The following is a 21,623-nucleotide window of genomic DNA, read 5'->3' as shown; positions in this document are numbered from 1 at the left end:
ATTATCAATTTATCCCACTATTAACAAAATTTTCAAAATTACCCTCAAACTTTCCGTTTGGACATAATTTGAAATTTTTTTTGAATAAGCAATTTAGGTTTTTTTTTTTTTTTTTTTTACAGTAAACACTAAAACTTGACAATTCGTAAAAATTATCAAAATTTCTCGATTCTTATATATTATTACCAAATAAGAAAATCATAGTTAATAAATAAGGTAACAAAATATCATAAGACGTTGCATTAATAAATCACACATTTACATATCCCTTTTATAAATGCATGTTTGTGATTATATGTTAGTATTACAAACTTTCAAATACACATAGTAATATATAAATCTTCTTAAAGAGTGTAAAAGTCTTTCTTTACAAAATTTAAAATAATGAAATCTTTATTTGCAAAAAAAAAAAAAAACTTATGAATCAAGCTTTACATTTAAAATTATGATTCAAAAATAAATTAAAATTTTATTCACGTTTCATAAATAAACTTTGATTCTTAAATCAAAACTTCAAACTTAAGCCTCACATCCTTGACCTAACGCCTACTTTATAGATTTTTCACATTTCTTTTACTTACCTAATTTCACTTCTCTAATCCATAATCAAGTTTTGCATAATCGAGCATAAATAGGGGGTTCAAATCTAATTAACATTTTCTTTTTTTCAAGAAGTATGATAAGATTAATTTTCAGAAAAAATTATACACAATTTAAGATATCATGATCTCTAAAATTTTCTATCATTTTAAAAAATTACAAAAATTCTCTCTCGAACACATCCCTACCATTAAGTAATGTACTATTTACAATGTAACGAATAACTGAGGAATATATCTAAGAGCAATAAAAAATTCAAAAATTTTGAAATTGAGGAAACTTCTAGAATAGAATATAACTATCCCCAAATCCCCAAATGTATGGAATTTCTCTACTTTATACTAATTTTTAAGCAAAATATCTTATAGCATCTTGATAATTTAAGTAATGGCCAATTTGTTACAAAGGATTAACACTAAAATATGCAGCTTTAGTATCAATTAAATGAAATGACATAGAATATGAACATAATAAAGTTGTCTTTTTTTTTTTGACAAAAATATATAGGAGGACAATTCTCCCACCAAAAATATTACACAACGAATAATTTCTAAAGAATCAAATTTCTTTTTATTCTAATTGCATTAAATGAGTTATATAAAATTACAGAAAAGAGGTAAAGTAAAAGAGACAAACTATATTCTCTTAAACCACCTTAATCAAAAACAATTTTTATATAGATAAAAATAGAAAGAAAAAATGGAAAAAAAAATGCCAAGAGCTCTTGAATATAATTCAACCACTTAACCTTCTTTAATTTATTTCACAAGTCAAGATTTATTAATCTCATATATCATTTCAATTTTCTGGCCATTGCATTGGTAAATTTGGCCACTTAGTATTTTTTTTTCCTTTTCCAGCGATGTTTGGTATCCACATTGATGCCTGATTAATTTAGATCTGCGTCGTGTATGACTTCATTTGAGAGGAAACACTCCCTATTATAAAAAAAATCATACCAATGAGCTCGAATCCAAACAATATTTAGAGTTTTGTTTGGTAGCGCAAAAATACTTTCTCAAAAAAATTATCAGCTTTTTCATTACTCAAAGAACTTTCCCCCCTATTCAAATGGAAAATGACTTCATTAATATTTAAAATAGTTATAGATAAAATAATAATAATAATAATAATAATAATAATAATAATAAAAAGATTATAAATAAAGTTTTTACAGTTCAATTTTTTCAAAGACACTTAAAAAATTATACATAAAAAAGTTGCTCGTAGTAATATTACCAAACATATTAGGATATGAAGAGTGTATACTACTCTTGTTGTCATATTTTATTTTATGTGATACTATTTGACTACTAATTAAGTTAAAATTAAACTAGTTTTATCCCACAAAATTTTTAAAAATATGTATCTTCATACCAAACACATTAAAATGGAGGTTCTATGTGTGAATTGAAATTAAAGTTTATTGAATGTTACAAACCAAAAGTTGAGGTGAAAAATATGTATTAAAACTTTTGCAAATAATTTCTTCATTGTGTTGTTACTGATTAGTATACTTTATTTTTATTTTTTTGTTTGGGATAAGGGTCTGAAAAATATCCCAACTTTGATCGAATTTGTTGTTGCGATACTAAACTTTCATGATGACCTATTACCTTCCTAGACTATTTAATACTGTATTTTTTACCCCCTGAACTATTTAATAGTGTATTTTAAACGTATATATGTGCCCACGTGGACACATTACTATTTATAATTTTGCATTATTTTTTATGTCCACATGGGCAAATATATATGTTTAAAATACGGTATTAAATAGTCTAGAGAGGTAATAGGTCCTCATGAAAGTTTAGTATCGCAACAACAAATCCGATCAAAATTGGAATATTTTTTAGACCATTATCTCTTTTGTTTCATCTAAATTGGCGTCAAAGAAAGAAGTCAATATCAGAAACTCCAATTCCAATTAAAGTTATTTAGTAAGAAAATTGAGTAAAATTCTCAGTTGGTCACCTTGATGAAATTGTGTTATAAAGTTGTTTATTTTATTTTTATATAGTTACTTAATTTATGCATTATTTTTTACAAGTAACTCTAATCAAAAAGATATTTTCATCACCGGAAAGCTAACTTGGATAAACCACATGTACGGTCAATCAAAAGTTTTGAAAATATATATTCTTTTTAAGAAAATAAGTTACTTAAAAAATAAAGAAAATAAATTTCTCACTCTAATTAGGAAAAATAAATCCTACAAATAGCATTTCATATTAATTGTGTCTTTCCTACCTTTTAATATACCTTATCTTCACCTCACCTTCATTCTCACCACCCCACACCTCATCGCCCAATTACTCTCACCTCTCTCTCTCTCTCTCTCTCTCTCTCTATATATATATATATATATATATATATATATTATATGATAATAATTTCGCATATATGCCGAATACAAGAAAATAGATAAGTATTTTTTTCATGAAAGAACATTTTCCTTCATACTGAACACACCCTAATTTGGTTGTTTATGTTGGTGTTAGTGTGCATTTACTATTAAAATAATTAGTAGGCATAAAATAGAAAGAGTGGTGTCATAATACTTTAAAACTTACATAACCACAATGACATGTTGTTCTCGTTGATTATCGATCTCCTACTAATTGACTCACTAATCTTCAAATGGTTATCCACATTCTTGATATTTATTTGTGGAATATATTTTACACCTATATGAATTGATGTTTTCTTCATTGTGTTAAAATAGAAAAAGATGAGAAGTGGATGAGAAGTATGTTATGTTGTGCTTATATTTTGAGGTAAATGTAGTGAAAGAGAGAGTTAAGACAGAGAAAAATATTTGAAGTCTCCAACTTATTCATTATACAAAGATAGTAATCATGTATTTGAAGGAATATGTTCTTTTGGTAGAGCTTTGGACTCTTTGGCTAATTCAGAGTTGTTTGAGATATACAACGTTATTGAGTTATTGTATTCTGGAGACTAAAAGGGGCAAGTCAAGAGTTATATTGATAAATCTATATAGAACATATCTCAATTGACTTGATCAATCTCCTTAAAGAGAGAGTGAACAATATATTTGCATCTCAAACTGAATATTTATTTATTCAATTTTGTCATTTCATATTCAACTGTAATTTATGGTATATTCACCAACGACTTATTTTAACTCAAACCAAGAACCACCCATGTTAAAACAAATAAAATTAACGTTGGCTATTCTATCTCGATTGAAGTATTCCTTTTATGTAATTAACTAACGAAGGAAATTGTTTGTGATTCATTTTGAATATTTTTATATGTACAAGGTGTTAGTATAATATAATTAAGACATTTTCTATTAAAAAGTCGAAGTAACTATAATTTTCTATTATATGAGTATATATAACTTAAAGTCGACCAAACTACGATCGTGAATTATCATACTACAAAATATCAAAATTGAAATTATCAAATTAAAGTTTTCAATATTGTACCATGCACCCCTATTTGTGACTATATATATTGATAGATCATAAGGTTAGGTAAAACACAAAGCCTATAAAATTTAGAAAGTTATTTGGACTTCATTTGTCTATATTATTGTCTCTCTCTATAAACACATATAACTATAATCAAATATTATATACATATGATTTCAATTAGAATTAAAAATTTATGAGTGTACTTTTTAAGAAATAAATTAAAATTGCACTATATTTTATAGAAACGAACGCTTACACACTATTTATGAAAATGAAAAAAATAATACTATCATAATTTTAAAAAATAAATACCAGCCCATTACAGTTAATGGGCTTTGCTCAGGCCCATACCAGAGAAAACGCCCAAGCTAGTTCTCCCTCATCGTCTGCAGAAAGCTTCTTTGTTGTGTTTAATCAGACAGACTGTTTATAAAGCAAAACATTAACCTATATGTCTGTCCCTTCGGGGACATCCGATAAAATTGAAACGATACAGAGAAGATTAGCATGGCCCCTGCGCAAGGATGACACGCACAAATTGAGAAATGGTCCAAATTTTTTTCTTAAACAAACCCCCGTCATTTTACTAGTTTTTTCCTCCTTTTCAGAGCTACATTTTTTTAGTTACATTTTTGCTATTCTGATAAAAGGTTATTGTTACTAGAAATTAAAGTAAGTAAAAGCAATATTTGATAAGTAAAACCTAAATTTGCTTGATCAGCTAGAAATTCACAACATAAAGTGATTATACAATATAACAACATTTTGCCTTGATCTACCTAAGTTATATGGCCTATGAGGTTCAATCTTTTAAGATTTTTAGTATCGAAACGAGAAGGCAAGCTTGTTGGCTTCACATTCTTAAACAACTGTCTCAAGTTTATTAGTTTTGTTGATCTTGATCTTGTTTGGTGGATATGATGATGTATCATTGCTTTAATTAGTAAAGGAGCCATTTTTAGATTATGTTCAAAAGTTGTAAAATTTACACATATTTGGAATTTTTTTTAAAATATTTTATATATAATAGAACTTTTTATCGAGAGATTTCAAATTAATCCTCGCTACTCTCTAGATTCGTCTCTGGATGGTGATGTTTAGTCATGAAGCTAAGCTCATTCATTGACTTGCAATAGCGGTTGATTTTATCACATGGATTTACAAAGAAGTACAAGCCCCATATAATATTGTCAGATCTATTTAACATAATTGTCACATAATTCTGATTTAAATAATTAAAAAATAGAAACCAGAAGTAATTTAATCTTGATTTTTTTTAGAAATATAAATTTATATAATAATTATTACTCCCTCCGTTCCAATTTATGTGACTTATTTTCTTTTTTTGTCAGTCCAAAATAAAATGACACATTTCTATATTAAGTAATAATTTAACTATAAAATGTTTATTTTACCCTTAATGAAATGATTTACCGTCACACAAATTTCTAACCTTTATTTTGGACCACAAGTTTTAAAGTCTTCATTTCTTTCTTAAACTCCGTATCAAATCAAACTACCTCACATAAAATGAAACAAAGGGAGTACTAGTAATTATGACAACTAAAATGGGAAAAAAAAAATACCACATGAATTACTGTCATATGACATGTGCACTACTACTCTTTTGGAAATGTAAATTTCAATATTATCTGTAGAATCATTTATTAGGTATTTAAAAAATTTATTGCAACATTACATGTGCCATTTAATATGATATACAGAGTAATTGTGGTGTTAGCACTATAAATAGAGCTGAAATCAAGCCATTTGATTCACATCTACTTCTACAATTAACTCAAAACTCTTTGGAAAAAAATAAGGTTTGAGGAATTCTTTGGATACCAATATGGGGTATAGCTTGTGCAAGATGGCAATCTTTCTGGTATTAACTTTGAATATTGCTCGGCATCGAAGATGGACTAAACATCAATATCCCCATACTTGAAAGCGTTACACAGTTTCAAAGTTTGTTGATGTTGATGTACAGTTCATCTTCGGCGCCAAGCGATATTATTGAAAGTTAATAGTAGAAAGGTTGTCGTCCTGCACAATTAATTAACCCTTGATTAAAGAAAAAAAAAATGTACTTTTGTTCTTGGATATGTAACCATATATATCATTATATTGGTAAGTTTTGGGTAATATTATTTCACTACATTTATGAATGTGATTTACATAACTAGTGTTTTGGAAGGCGTGGGATGATAAAAAACATGTCCGCTCCCTTTTTGAAGTGAATCATCGATTAATATAAAAATAAAATATTAAATTTGTATATACATGAATTATGAATAACCAAAAACTTATAGCAAAAACATATTAGGCAAAATAATTTATTGTTTATTAATTATTATCATGCAACTAAAACTGAGGGAAAAAAAAACTAAGCAAAAAAATGCAAGAACAGCTTTACACTTATAAAATTGAAGATTTTGTTTGAGAAAAAAATTTGGACCATTTCTCGATTTGTGCGTGTCATCCTTGCGCAGGGGCCATGCTAATCTTCTCTGTATCGTTCCAATTTTATCGGATGTCCCCGAAGGGACAAATGTATATCTTAATGTTCCGCAATATAAATCCCCCAAACAAATTTTCTGCAAACGATGAGGGAGAATTAACTTGCTAGTTTTTGTGTTTTCCCTGGCACGGGCCTGGGCTTCTTTTTTTGTTGTTTTAGTTGGATCTGAACAAAGCCCATTTTTTGTGCCTGGATTAATTGTAATGGGCCGGCCTTTTTTGTTCCTTTTCTTTAGGACAAATTACTTAACTACACTCCTTTACTTACCTTAATATCCATTTATCCCTACTTATTTCAAAAATTTCAAAAATCCCTTACTTACCTATGTATCCCGCATGTATCCCGTGCACAATGCTATGTATCCCGTGCACAACGCTATGTATCCCGCTATGTGGTATGTATCAAACCTAATGTATCTCGTGCACAATGCTATGTATCCCGCTATGTGGAATGTATCAAACCTAATGTATCCCGTGCACAACGCTATGTATCCCGCAAACATCATTTTTAAGGGATTTTTGGTAAATAGAAAACTAGAAGGGATAGGATGTTATTTAGTACTTATAATATGTGGTTCCTATAATTTATACTTTTCTTTATAGAGAAATTTTCATAACTAGTGTTATTAGCGTTCGTTTTTGTAAAATGTGATGTTTTTTTTAAGGGAAAATTATATAAAATAGCAAACTATTTATTCAAATTAAATTGTATAACCACAGTTTGATTTAATTGTAACCCGTAGCAAACAATTGTCATTCGCCTCTCTCCCTGAATTTCTCGCTCGCTACTCTCCTGATCTCGCTCGGCAGTCTCTCCTTCGCCTTTCTCACTTTATACAAACACAAATGTATACAATGTGTTTGTATTTGTATAAAACGAGAGAAAACTATATATATACGTATCTTTTCATTCACCTCTCTCCTAGAGAATCTCGCTCGCCACTCTCCCAAATCTCGCTCGCCACTCTCACTCGCCTCTCTCACTTTTTATAGAAACACAAATGTATACAATGTGTTTGTGTTTGTATAAAGCGAGAGAAAATTATATATACAAATACAAATACATATATTTTCGTCATATACACTTATAATTATACAAATGCAGATCTTCCCCTGTCCAGTTTTCTTTTGTCTTTCTCTCTTTCTCGCTTTATACAAACACATATTATACAATTGATTCGTATATGTATATTGAAATATACATATTAATAGTCATTCGTATATGTATATCGAAATACACATATTAATAGTCATTTGTATATGTATACCGAAATATACATATTAATAGTCATTCGTATATGTATACCAAAATATACATATTAATAGCCATATTCATATAATTATACCGAAATATACATATTAATAGTCATATCAAACATAAAGTTTGATATGAAGCGTAATTATACAAACTATAACTATAACATACTAATGTAATTTTTATATTTGCTAAACCTAAAATTTACTCTTTTTTGAAACTAAGCAAAATACATTCTATTTACATTTATCTAAAAAAAATCTAATCGTAATTGAAATCCACGAATACAATGTCTCATTGTGCTTCCTCTATTTTATTTTATGTCGCACTTTTTTTTTAATCTGTCTCCGAGAATAATGTTACTTTGTGATAACTAGAAATAATTTAACTTTTTAAAATTCTCTTTTTACTTTTAGTTAAATGATTTACAACCATACAAATATCTCGAAATTTTTTTAGATCACAAATTTCAAAACACAAATATCTTATTTGCAAAATATTGTGTTGTTTTTCGAAACGTAGCAAAATACATACATAAATAAAATAATTTAATCCAAATTGAAATCTCCGAATACAATGTCTCATTATGCTCCCTCAGAACAAGTAATTTTCAAGAAAATAGGGGTTCCGAATGGGAGAAGAATAAGACAGACTTTCCTTTGACTAGTTTGTTGACTGAATGACTCTATAAAATTAGGTCGATACTTCCACATATCATGAATAAGGTAAGTCACTTCTCTATTTTTCTGATACCCTTTTCTTTTTAGCCCGTTTTAAAAAAAAGATACTTTAATATAATTAGAAATTAGAAATAATTTAGTTTTAAAATTCTCCTTTTACAACCACACAAATATTTTATTTTAGATCACTAAAAATGATTATCCTACAATACTTATTCAATTTAAAAAATCAAATTTATTTTTTAACTTTTGTGTCTATTTATCATCTAGCAGATTTCGTGCCCTTGTATTGAACGTTTTTCGTGCATTAAGGGAGGAGTTAAACACCAAACGTGAAACGTCGCCATCTTCCATTAAAACCGGCAGTTTTGATCTCTCTCCGGTGGACTCTTCATCTAAAGGTAACCCTATAGTTTCAATCAACTTCTCGTTTTATGTTACATCTCTTTGCAGTTTCCACTTCAATTACGAACCCTTTTTAACCCCTCTACTTTTGGGTGAATTTGTGTAGCAATAGGAACTCTCCTGTTTCTGCTTACAATGGATTTGTGATTAATTCATATTGAAATTGGTCATAGTTGTTGTCATTCTTCTCTAATTTGCCCTATTTATAAAACTATCACTTTACTTACTTGAATCATAAACTTCTCATCACTATTTTTGAGAAGTTTAAACGGAGGAACACTCTCTAATTAGAGGAAGAAAGTCCTTATATAAAATTTCAGTTAGTTAGATGAACTTTTTTTTGGTTTCCCACCGGACTAAATCTGGATCGTGCACTGCAGGACCCATTTAGGGGTGACGGTCTCAACATGATTTTCATCGTCTGGTTAACGGTGAAGCAGTCCTACACTGCACCATAACCCATGTTGGTTAGATGTACTTAATTTTTTGGTGACTATTGATCTTCTTTTTTTTGTAGACACTAACAATGTTCTCTCAACTTGAAGTTTGTGGTCCTCCAACAATCTTCCAATTTCTTATACCATTACGAAAATTGTTGAAAAATTGTATGTAGATAAAAAACATTGAATTATTAGTCATATGCAAAGGCTATGCATACATTGTTGAAATATGTATTTTTGTATATTTGCATGTGTTATCTTGATGTCAAAATTCTGTTGAGAATATTGAATACTCCGAAAAGTGCATTTGCTTGATACTATTGGTTTAACTTCCCTGATCTTAACTTTCAGAAGTGTATGTAACTTGTAAGTATTCGATCATGAGGAGTGCTACGAGATCCGGTGTAGATACAATTAGTGATTTGCCTTGTAATGTTCTGGATGGAATATTAGGGTGCTTGCCTCTGAAAGATGCAGTGAAGACTAGTATCTTGTCAAGAGACTGGAGGTATAAATGGGTTACACGTCAAGAACTTGAGTTTGATTATCAATTTTTTGTGACGTATTCATGTAATCAAGCTAAGGCAATCATTTACCAAGTCCTATTACGCCATAAAGGACCAATACTTAAGTTTAGTCTTGGGAGCTCTAACATGACAATATATCCTGATATTGATCACTGGATACGTTTCTTGTCAAAGAAAAATGTTCAAGAATTCACCCTTTGCGGAAACGGCTTACACAACAGATATCATTTACCTTCTCACTTTTTCACGTTCCATCACCTAAGGCATCTGAAAGTTGATCGATGCTCGTTCCATCCTCCACCCGATTTCAAAGGGTTTGAGAAGCTTATTAATCTTGACCTTCATTTTGTCACTTTTGATCCAGCAATACTTAGGAATCTTATTTTCAGATGCCCATTGCTTGAAAGATTGACGTTGAGATGGTGCACAAATTTTGACACCCTTGAAATTGATGCACCTAATCTCAAATGCTTTGACTTTAGAGGAAATTCAAAGTCCATTTGCTTCAAGAACGCCCCTATGCTCGAGAAACTTATTGTGCATCTCAATTCACGAGTTTCGATGGTTGCATCTCCTGTTTGTTCCAATATTACAAAGTTCTTCTGTCACATGCCATGCCTAATGCAACTGGATATAAGTGGTCATTTATTGGAGGTAAAGGAGATTTGTGATATAATTAGTTATAGTCTAGTGAAGTTTGGTGCTTATCTACATAACCAAATGGTGCATCTGATTTGTATCTTTAACTAATTTTTGATATTTTACTAGTACTTAACAATGGGAGGTCTGCCGGAGAATCATCTGACTGCTCTGAACAATGTCAAATCTTTCAGTGTTCGGGCAATGTTCTTCAGAAGCATTAAACATGTTTCAGGTGTTATTTACTTGATTAAAAGCTTCCCCAAATTACAAAAGTTGACTATTGAATGTGTAATCACTCTCTCCTATTTCTAATTAAGGTCATTTTATACAGTTTCGTCATCTGATCACTTTCTGATAATCTTTTAGGGAATGAAAAGCGAAGCTGTGGAACCTGTTGTACAATACTTACAAGAACAATCAAGCTTGTGTGGTGCTGTGAAGCTGCTTCAAAAAGTACATATGAGTATGTTTAGTGGTCTTGAGGTGGAAATGGAATTTCTGAGGCTTATATTAGCGTCTGCACCTGTACTTGAGGAAATTTCCGCTTGGAATTATGAACATCTCCTTTGTCTGTCGGGTAGAGAAATTAAGGATGAGATGAAACAATACCAACGAGCATCTCCCAGTGTTAAATTCATAGTTGATGAAATTGTGGTAGAAGATGCTTTACCATGAGTTGAGCATCACCACACCTTGAATGTGGTTTGGATTGGGGCTCGGGTGGTACATCTGAGGACCAGAGGAGGAACAGGTTCTAGGGCGAGTAGCGGAAGTTGAACCTCAACTTTGGATTCAAGTTGTATACTACATCAGTATTCAGTAGTGTAGATAACATTTATATTATAGCGAGCTATTAGTATTATTATATATATACTCCATCCGCCTCAAAATATTTGTCGTTCTTAATAGAAGTATTTGTTATGTTACTATGTCATAAAAGTTTGTGTTTCCATCTTATGCATTCATTTTTGACTTCCTAGCTGGTTAATAGACACAACATCAGCTCAAACAGATCAATTAAAAAGTTGCCCTCTGAATCCTGAAGTACATGGCAAGTTTACCACCTGATTGTGGCAACATCGGAAATGAAACAAGCAAGTGAAAGACATAACTACATCTTAGGCACTCTTGATAACTACATCTTCTTCATAGTTTACTGCATCCCCGCCTCTAAGATCTGCTGCTGTATCTTCAAAGTAATCGTCCCGAGCATTATTAGATAGCATCAAGCAAACCAACCAGAAGAGCGCAGAATCAAGAGACAAGAAGGCACCACCACCAAGAAGACCAGTCTTGGCAGTTGGACACTCCGTTTGCAAGTTGTGGTGTATGTTCCGCGTGATATGAAGTTGCTCACTGATGATAGGCCACAACAACAGCACTGCTGCTAAACCAGTTGTACCCCTTTATTTTACCAGCAGAAGATCAAAGCTAAATGAGTCAAAGTGAAACAAAATTGAAATAACGTAAACCAAAATGACAAGAATTGCTTCTTCTGCTCACTAGTAGACATCAAAATCACTAAAGAGCTAATATGAGGTAACTGAGACACAAAACATAAAATGAGAGGCGGAGGCAGAGTTTAAGAAATATACTTACAAAGCAACATTGAGGAATACAATGAAACTAGTGCTTCTCAGCAGAACAGCCTGAGGAATTGACTTTCCCTTATATGGATAAAACAAAGACGAGAAGCCGGCTACAGCAGATGCAGCAAGAAAGATAACAGACAATAAGCCCAGGGCAACAGTGTGATCAGATCGATATTTACAGATAACAACCCCATTTCCTAGTATTGCAGTTCCATTTGCTGGCTGCAACAAAAGAACACTCAGACAGAGCACAAACAGGGAAAGTGGGGAAAAAACGTTCCATACTACTATTACCCTATGTTGCTCGGACTCTTCAAAAATCCCATTGACTGCGTGCCAGAAACTCCTAAAACAATGCATTTTTGGGGAGTCCGAGCAACATAAACTATACTTGTTCTTCATGTTTATCTTATGGCTATCAGGTTAAGTTCAAGAACATGTTATGTAGCTCTGGATGCATCTCTAGGGGACATAGCAATCTTACTCTCAACTGATGAAATCGAAAAACATCAAGCATATACAATTAATACCTCCCACTCAACTACAATTCTTCACCCTATGCAAGAAAAATCCTCGTTAGAATTACCAGCGGTCACTAAAGTGGATTGAGAACCTCAAGTTCAATTGCCAACAAAGGCCAAAAAAAAAAAATACGAGGTGATTTCTTTTTATCTGTCCAGCTTTGGTAGACATAGTTATTCGTATTTGGCCCGGAAATCAATGTTACAAATAATAACGAGAGAGAAAAAAGGAACCTCACTTTCACATAAATTGAAGGGAGAAAATGAGGGGATGATCAAAAAGTTTAAACTCCAATTTGTTGAAATCTTGGTCTATAATAAATTATTGACAAAATTATTAACGAGTAGCATGATGAAGTTAACAAACCTTTTTATTTTCAGCAATAACACCAAATATAAATGAGAGAACACCAAGAGTTACTATAATAATGTACATATGCTTCACAGACATAGCCATTGTAGCAGCTCCAAATTAAACTTGCCAAAATTACTAAATACCCCATTGATTTACCACTTTATTATCACAAGAAATTGCATTGACAACTCCGAAAAGCTTTGCTCTTAACGAAATTGTGAGCAAGTTGGCAAACAGGCCATTCTTTCTCTACAACGACCTATTCGAGGATTGCAATTTTTTTTTCTATTTTTTATTCGGTCTAAATTGATGTCATGTGTCAAATGATGTGGCATGTCAAGTCAAACGAAGAATACACTGGGAACATGTCACATGTCAAAGCATACCTAGTCATACAAAATGGCAATGTAAATGTGTCATGTGTATGTACAAATAACATGTTTCAGTCAATCACATATCGAGTTTTACATTGTCAGAAGAAAAAAAAGAGCTTGTCCTTATAATTACAACTCTTTCATCCCGTTACCAATATGTTTACTTCCATTGTAGGTAACATATTTGGGTTCAAAGCCCTGCACACTCTATGTCTGGAAGATCTGCGAATTCCTCCTGCTTATGTTAAAACTTTCCAAGGTCCGCCTCATGGGATCCAAGTTGAAAGAGATAAATTGAACAAGATGGTCATGCCCTGCTGGGATGTATGTACTATTAAATCTAAATTGGTTATCTGCAAAAGACTATGGTGGAGGTGTCTATGAATGTCTTCACGGTGGACTTGATTTTACCAAAGATGATGAGAACATGAACTCACAACCATTTATGTGTTCGAGAGATCGTTTCAACTATAAATAAGGATCTTCGATTCCTCATAATTTACAAAAGACACCAAAAATTTAACAAGAAACCGGAGCAAGACTGTGGATCAAGCGCCACATGTTTCTTTACAAGCACTGAAGTATGTCTTTATTAGTTCTAGAAATTAAGATGAATATTCAACATTAAGTTTAAATTCAAGCTCAAGTCAAATCAAGACAATTCAATTCAAAATCAAGTTTTAAATCCTTAAATTCAAATACAATTCAAGATCTAAACATCAGCTTCAAGATCAAATTTTAAAGTCCTTGAATTTTTTTTCAAAAAGAAAAATCAGAGGACTCATAGAAATTATAATACTCGTTATATTTAAAATAAGCTACAATATTTGTCTATCTTGATTATTGACTTTATTGATGAAAATTTATTGTCAACTTTCGTAAGATATTTTTATTTTTGTAGCTTTAGACTTATGTTAGTGTGTTTGGATATTTATGTTAAAATCTTTAACAAACTTCTTATAATTTTTCTTTAATGTTAGATTTATTTTTTCAAAACATATTCGTTTATTTCAAGCTATTATGTCACCAGGTTTACGTCTCAAATGGTGCTAAATAAAATGTCTCTCACATTTTGAAACATACTAACTTCCAATTTCATTTAATGTTTAGAAAGTTTGGATATTAGGTATTGAACTCAAGAATATAAAACAAAAAATGAATTGCCTTGGTAGATTAAAACAAATTTACTTAAATTACAATAAGATTAGAAGAAAATAAACTTTTTACCATTAAAAGGAGGAATTTTATTTAAAGCTAATGGAAAAGAAGTTCCTTATTATATTTTTCTTTGGTTAGCCTTTTGGTTATCATAATGGTGTATAAAATAAAGAATAAATAATAGTCTAAAGGTGAGAGGTCCTTATATTGATTTAATTGTTTAATCACATATTAAGATATGAAAATATATCTTAATGTTGCTTAATTAGATGAACTTTAGGGTTCAACATCATAGCCCTAGGAGGAAGTCACCAAAGTGCACTTCAAATTTACAAAGTAATATATAAAAATAATGCATTATTAAAAGTAATAAAAAGTGTGGGACTTCGAATTAATGCATTACAAAAAGTGATAAAGTGTGGATATATTAATACAACACTTTTTTAATTGATAAAAGGGGCAAAATAAATAGAAGATCAAACAACTAAGGTTTTGTTTGGTAAGACGGAAAATATTTTTTACAATTTTTTTATGTTTGATTGACTAAAAGAATTGAAAAATGTTTTTTCTAAAGAATATTTTGTTTAAATGGGGAAAATGTTTTTTTTCCTAAAAAATAGAAAAAAAAACAAATAATTACTAATTCGTTGAATATATACATTCTCAAGAAGAAATGAACCTCAGTGTTAGACTTGTTAAAAGAGCATATTTTCTACTAAAAAAATACGGGATAAAAGCCATGATGTTGATTTAAAACCAAAATAAAATAAAAATAAAAATCAATTTTAGAAATATTTTACATAAAATAAAAAACAAAACAAAATATTTTAACATAAGATGTGTTAGTATGTTATCGCGTAGTTTCTTATTTTTTTTGTGTGCATTATCATTCGTTGTTGTATCTTGTTACTTTGTTATTTTATATTTTTTACAATTTTGCATTGGTTACACTTCTTTTAAGTTCAGAATCTATTGAAATAACCTTTCTACCTCATAAAAGTAGAAGCAAAATTGTGTATATTTTACTATTCTTGCAACCAACTCATAAAATTGTACTAAATATGTTATTGTTGCTTAATATATGTAAGCAATTTCTCACAAGTGGAATTCATATAATTTTGATCTACCGTAAGACTTATGATTCTTCTTGCTAAAGTATTAAAAAAAAGGAAATAATCTAATTACATAAATATTCCTATCATATTTATTAATGATAAAAAAAAAAGAAGAGAAATAGTCTAATTACACAAATATTCCTATCATATTTATTAATTTTTCTTATAGTTTAAAAATAATTATATTTTATATCACTAATTAATAATTTCATATCAAATTTCAAGTTAAAGGGAAGCGAGCGAGATTTGTTTGTGTATCCGTCAAAATATATAGTAAATAGGTAAATGATGCTATCAAGGATCAATTGAACAAGCAACATGGGTTGTGGTGCATTGGTTGTAGTGTTTCACCCTTAACCATAGGTCTCGGGTTTGAGCCCTGGATATGGAGAAAATCTTGTTGGGAGCGCCATCCCTTAATGGCCCTGCAACGTGCGATCCGAATTTAGTCGGAGCTCCAATGTAGACTTCGGACACCGAGTGGAAAACAAAAAAAAGATCAATTGAACATACAACCTCAAACAAATTTTCCAACCTCTTTACCATTACACTAAACCTTCAACTATTGTCAAGATGTGTCAATACTTATATATATATATATTCATTAAATCAAATTTTGACCTATAAATACTGTAATTTCCCGGCGAAGCTGCCCTAGTGAGATTTCGGTAAATTACCCCAAAAAATTCTTAAAATATACTAAATTAAAAGTAAATAAATTAATTAACAAGAATGCTCATGCAATCAACAATAATTACTCGAAAAATATTTCATCTCATACTTATTTATAATTTTATTTTATTTTTACTAAAGATCAAGGAGATATGTAGGTTAGTGTACAACATTGTGATTTAACTATAGCCTTACAATTGTATATTTTAATTCTATAGAACTATGTATAGGTCTCCCACCTAATCTTTCTTGCAAGTGAGTATACCTAATTCTCTTGTAAAAAGGCAAAAACATCAAAGTGATGACTAAAAGCCATTTGTGACCCAATCTACACACTTGTTTGTGCTCTTTTTTTTTTGCCATCAATCATACAACACTCAAGATACTTTAGCTTTTTCTTCTTCTTCTTAACTTACATTAAAATTGAAATTTAATATGGTTATCTCTTCTTCTTCTTTTTCCGCTCAATCTCTGTTATTTGTATTGAAATTTGGTTAAATTTAAATTTACATATTACATATCCAATTTTTGAAAACAGTACTTCCAACATGATTTATTTTAATTATTTTCAAGGCTCATACTTGATTAAGAGTGAAGAGATTTCTGCTATTTCGACTACAAACAATATTTGGTTTCTCTTTTTCTTATAAGTAAGCAATTCTTTCCAAAAAGAGAAAAAAATATATATTGTTGCATTATAAATGTTGGGAGAATTATTGAGGTTGCACTTTGTGCATGCACATAACCACATTTTCTTTAACATGCCCAGGAGCGGAGCCTCAGTTCAGATGAATTCAGTAACTTTTGTATATATCCAATATTTACATCAGAAATTTCAATAAACTTATCTAAGTACTGTTGTAGTAATTAAGATTTGTGTCAAGTAAATCTGGATTGAAGCACTTCATACAAAGAAGCTCCCTATTTCAAAGGCTCGACCTTAATTAATCTTGATCAAATCACTACTAGAAAAATAATTTTTTTATTGCGAAAAAAAATAAAATTATGTTAGAAAACATGATACGTTTTCACCTTTCACCGAATTGATGCTCATTGAAAAAATGTATGGTGGAAAACAGATTCTCACTGAAATACTGAAAATCTTCTTCTTTTTTTTCTTTTCTTATTTATTCAATCGAAATATATGCGATAATAACAACTGAATAATTTTCAACAAGAATTTACAACGAGAAAATAGTATTTTTTTTAGTAGTGTTATAAAATGAAAAGTTGTAAATTGAAAATGACTATATTTTTATAACTTTTGAGTGATTTAATTTGAATGTTTAATAGACGTATAAATAAATTTGAAATACTTATAAGTCAATTTGACTCTTATTTGCCAACTTATTAAGTTACAAGTGAAGAAAAACAAACATGGAGACTCGAATCGAGGAGCAACGTAACCAAGAGCATTGTTCCATTTAGGGCGAAATAAAATGGATGAACACGAATTATTTGATGTCCAAGTCGATTGATCAGACGACGATTACTTCACTTATTATTTTAATATTAACCATGACAATAGTTCAAATACTCTCTGAAAACACATATTTACAAGGGCTCACTAGTTAATGGTTAGGTGAAAACTCACTATTCATTTCTGGAATGAAATATTACTATTCTATAAATGATAATCCAAACAAAAAATATTTACGTAGAACTTGTGATATCCTTTTCATTTGTCATGGAAATAATGGATCAATTATTGTGTGGAAATTTATTATTAGTGGACCTCAAGAAACTTTTTCCACAATTGAATATAAAATTCACCACTAAAGATTTGTTTGGAAAGTCATTTTCTAATTAAATTTAGTGTAATTATTAAAGGAATAAGGGTCTGAAAAATACTCAATTTTGGTTGGATTTGCTGTTGCGATACTAAACTTTCATGATGACCTATTACTTCTCTAGACTATTTAATACCGTATTTTAAACATATATATTTGCCCACGTGGACATAAAAAATAATGCAAAATTATAAATAGTAATGTGTCCACGTGGACACATATATACCTTTAAAATACACTATTAAATAGTTCAGGGGGTAAAAAATATGGTATTAAATAGTCTAGGGAGGTAGGTCCTTATGAAAGTTTAATATCGCAACAACAAATCCGACCAAACTTGAGGTATTTTTCAGACCCTTATCCCATTATTAAAGTAGTGATTGTTTGTAGTAGAGTACATCTATCAAGACTTATTTATTTATTATAATTATAATGTTGTAATTGCAGTGTAATTTTAAATGTGTTATTTAATTGCACATATTTACTTTCACAACTAGATCTTTGAATTTTAAAAATAAATATTAATTATCAAAAACTAAAATATGCTCATATAAGAAATATTACTAATATTTATCTACGTTAGGTATTCAAGATACATGTTATTTTAAAGGCGAAATAGTTTGGTAGACCCTTATACTTGTATCAGTTTGTATTCTGAACCCTTCTACTTGCGCCTTTGTCATCTGGACCCTTAAACTCAATTAAAATGAGACTTTTAATCCCCTCCAGCCATGTGTGTAGCTCACTCTCCTTCATATAATTGACATGTCATATCCACGTCAGATATATTAATGTCATATCATAATTATTTCATAACTATTTTTAAAAATTATTAACCAAAATTATTTAATAAAATGTAAAATAATAACATTTTAATTTATTATTGGCATTTCTAATTCTCCCTATTTTCACTATTTCACGACCAAAAGAAAGCCATCGCCGGTGTCGTCGCCATTTTTGCCGGCGAAATCACATATACTTTCTTCCTCACCCGTCTTCATCTCCGCCGCATACCATCACTATTTTTCTTTCCTCCACCAACCTCCACGGTAACAACAACTTAAGCCACCGCACAACCAAATTCAAAACTACAACTTGCCCGACTAAAGGCAGCCGAGAAGGTGAAAGGAAGAATACATCAACAGATTGGGCACCAAATGGGGGCTTAAGGTTAAAATCAAAATAATACTAATCTCTACACAGTAACTCGCACTAGGAGATCCTTCACCATATCTGCAAGCAGATTTTTTAAAGGAGCTAATAACATGAAAGCTCGTACAAAACAGCGCATACTCTCTCAACATAACAAAGTGAGCCAATTTGATTTATCTGAAACACAATAAAGTGAAGTAATCAGAAGATTAGCAGTGAAGTACTAGATCTGGCCACCGCACAACCAGATCTGGCCAAACTTTTCGTAATTTAACGCCGACTACTATTTTCACGCCCCAAATTGCTTACAAATACAATTTCACACCAACCTCTGCTGTGAAATTCGTCGAAATCTACCCAAAATTCGCTTGAGATTTTCTTGGGTTATCGAAACCAATTGAAAAAGACAAGTTTAAGGGATTAGAAGGAGACGGTTGCTGTGAAAGATTGAAGATGGGGAAGAAAAGGAAGTCTCTAGCATCGAGCCTTGATGAGGTGAATCAAACCATGTATTCGACTTTCTGTAGCGCTGCTAATTCTCTTTCTCAGCTTTATACTCAGGCTATGAACCAACATAAATTTTCCTTCCTCTCCGGTGAACGCCATGGAATAGTATTGAAATTTGAGATCAACATGTTAAGCATTCCCTTCCGTTTCTTCGAAGATCTATGGCTCGCCAAGATCTACTTACAAAGTTGAAGTTGCCAGAGTTGGAAAGCTTAAGGAAAGCAATTAAGCTTTGGGCAAGAAGAAATAAATTTTAAATTAATTGTTTTTTTTTAAAAAATATTTCTTTTATAATTTTAATATTTTTTTAACCTAAAAAAGTTGTTCACTCGCCTTAAGATGCGTGAAGTCACACACTTTCGCCAACTCAGTCATCTTAAAGATACATAAGTTTGGTCAATGGTCAGAGAGATTTGTTAAATTGTGTTTTTATTGAGTTTAAGGGTCTAGATGACAAAGATGCAAGTAGAAGGGTTCAGAATACAAACTGATACTAGTATAAGGGTCCACCAGACCATTTCGCCTATTTTAAAATATATCATTTTAAATTATTAACTAATAGTATAAAAAATAATTGATAGATAATTCTGAAATAAATGATATTTGAGTTGAATTAATTTTAAAAAATTATAACTAAGCACACATTTTGCACGAATATCATGGATTATATGTTTGACAAAAAAAATTAACATTTATAGCCATAATTATAACATTGTTCAAATATTTGATGAATATAAATTAAATTTGCCTATAACCTTATTCAACAAGAAAATATAACTTCAACCATATCACTCATTATAAGCTAACTTACAATTTGATCATACATTTTAAAGTTGAAATTTGAAAATTTGAATTTTTAAAATTCTATTTAAATATGTATTATACTTGAAAAAATATTAAAATTATATAAGTTGAAGTCCCAAAATTCCATAGCTGATCTATTTGAACAATGAATTTTGAAAATCTGATCAAATATCATAGAGAAAGTTCAAGAGAATTGAAATAATATATGATTGTGGAGAAAAAAAAGTATGTGGCATATGAACAATTATTTTGGTACAAAAACTAAAAAGCAAAAGCAAACATTGATTAAATGTACTAGTACTAGTTAACATAGTTCAGTTGATGCTAGATCACTTGAGTACATATATATATATATATCACTATCTCATGTGTAGCTATCATCTTCACCTTTCTTTGACAAGTATTTGTGACTCAATACTCAGAAAGTCCAGAATTTCCTTCACCTTTTAATTGTTGAATTTCCATTGCTTAACAAGATTGGTTTTCTCTAGTAGACCTACTGTTTTCTTCCTTGGGATGTAAAGTAGTGATCTTTTGAACTCCCTTTTCTTTTTCTCTGTTTTCATTTCAGAATATGCTTTCTTGCCTCCTTTGATTTGGTATATTTTCAGCTTCTACTACAAATGATCTTTTTCCCAATTCAAAATTTGAAACCCCCCTTTTGAAACCCTTTTTATTTATCTTCTCAAGCAAGAACCCATGCACAGACCACAGTTCTCCATTAGATTCTTGAATTCTAAAATCTCTCACACTCTCTGAGTTGGTGACATGGGTGGTGTAAAAACAGATAAAGTTTTCTTCTTTGTTGTTGTTAGTTAGTTTTGAGCCACTTGAAATTCCAATTCTTGAAGACCCTTTTGGATTCTTGAGCTAGTTTGTGAGTGAGAGTTCAAAACAGATAAAAAAAAAATCTTCTTTGTTGTTGTTAGTAAGTTTTGAGTCTCTTGATAATTGAAGACCCTTTTGGATTCTTGAGCTAGTTTGTGAGTAAAGTTTAGAACAGACACAGTTTTCTTCTTTTTTGTTGTTAGTAAGTTTTTTGAGCCTCTTGAAGACCCTTTTGGATTTGTG

General features: G+C 30.4%; 2 protein-coding genes and 2 non-coding genes across 4 annotated transcripts; 2 read left to right on the top strand and 2 right to left on the bottom strand.

The window, feature by feature from the left end:
• The first annotated feature begins 4,500 nt into the window (after window positions 1-4,500).
• On the top strand, window positions 4,501-4,603 carry LOC125827223 (U6 spliceosomal RNA). Its single transcript, XR_007442974.1, has one exon. It is a non-coding gene; the product is annotated as a U6 spliceosomal RNA (small nuclear RNA).
• Window positions 4,604-6,489: 1,886 nt separating this feature from the next.
• LOC125827242 (U6 spliceosomal RNA) lies at window positions 6,490-6,592 on the bottom strand. The gene has a single exon (XR_007442992.1). It is a non-coding gene; the product is annotated as a U6 spliceosomal RNA (small nuclear RNA).
• A 3,118-nt stretch (window positions 6,593-9,710) lies between these two features.
• On the top strand, window positions 9,711-11,192 carry LOC125826782 (F-box/FBD/LRR-repeat protein At1g13570-like). The gene is made up of 3 exons (XM_049506119.1): window positions 9,711-10,524; window positions 10,639-10,800; window positions 10,879-11,192. Exons 1-3 carry the CDS (start codon window positions 9,724-9,726, stop codon window positions 11,185-11,187), a joined length of 1,272 nt encoding a protein of 423 aa, XP_049362076.1. The 5' UTR covers window positions 9,711-9,723; the 3' UTR covers window positions 11,188-11,192.
• Window positions 11,193-11,630: 438 nt separating this feature from the next.
• On the bottom strand, window positions 11,631-13,082 carry LOC125826896 (uncharacterized). The gene is made up of 3 exons (XM_049506239.1): window positions 12,993-13,082; window positions 12,112-12,326; window positions 11,631-11,916 (listed from the first exon to the last, which is right to left on the bottom strand). Exons 1-3 carry the CDS (start codon window positions 13,080-13,082, stop codon window positions 11,631-11,633), a joined length of 591 nt encoding a protein of 196 aa, XP_049362196.1.
• Between the last annotated feature and the right edge of the window lie 8,541 nt (window positions 13,083-21,623).

The sequence above is a fragment of the Solanum verrucosum genome, unplaced genomic scaffold (genome assembly GCF_900185275.1).
Source record: "Solanum verrucosum unplaced genomic scaffold, falcon-dt-bn FXZP01000060.1, whole genome shotgun sequence".
Taxonomy (NCBI): domain Eukaryota; kingdom Viridiplantae; phylum Streptophyta; class Magnoliopsida; order Solanales; family Solanaceae; genus Solanum; species Solanum verrucosum.
Note: the sequence above shows the minus strand (reverse complement) of the source record. Positions and strands in the feature narration are given on the sequence as shown.

Excerpts from the sequence above, each read along its gene's own strand:
- LOC125826782 (XM_049506119.1), top strand. The coding sequence starts at position 9,724 with ATGAGGAGTGCTACGAGATCCGGTGTAGATACAATTAGTGATTTGCCT. Across the intron at positions 10,525-10,638 it reads TAAGTGGTCATTTATTGGAG|TACTTAACAATGGGAGGTCT; the intron begins GTAAAGGAGATT and ends ATATTTTACTAG. Across the intron at positions 10,801-10,878 it reads AAAAGTTGACTATTGAATGT|GGAATGAAAAGCGAAGCTGT; the intron begins GTAATCACTCTC and ends ATAATCTTTTAG.
- LOC125826896 (XM_049506239.1), bottom strand. The coding sequence starts at position 13,082 with ATGGCTATGTCTGTGAAGCATATGTACATTATTATAGTAACTCTTGGT. Across the intron at positions 12,327-12,992 it reads TTATTGCTGAAAATAAAAAG|CCAGCAAATGGAACTGCAAT; the intron begins GTTTGTTAACTT and ends CTTTTGTTGCAG. Across the intron at positions 11,917-12,111 it reads GTATTCCTCAATGTTGCTTT|GGGTACAACTGGTTTAGCAG; the intron begins GTAAGTATATTT and ends GGTAAAATAAAG.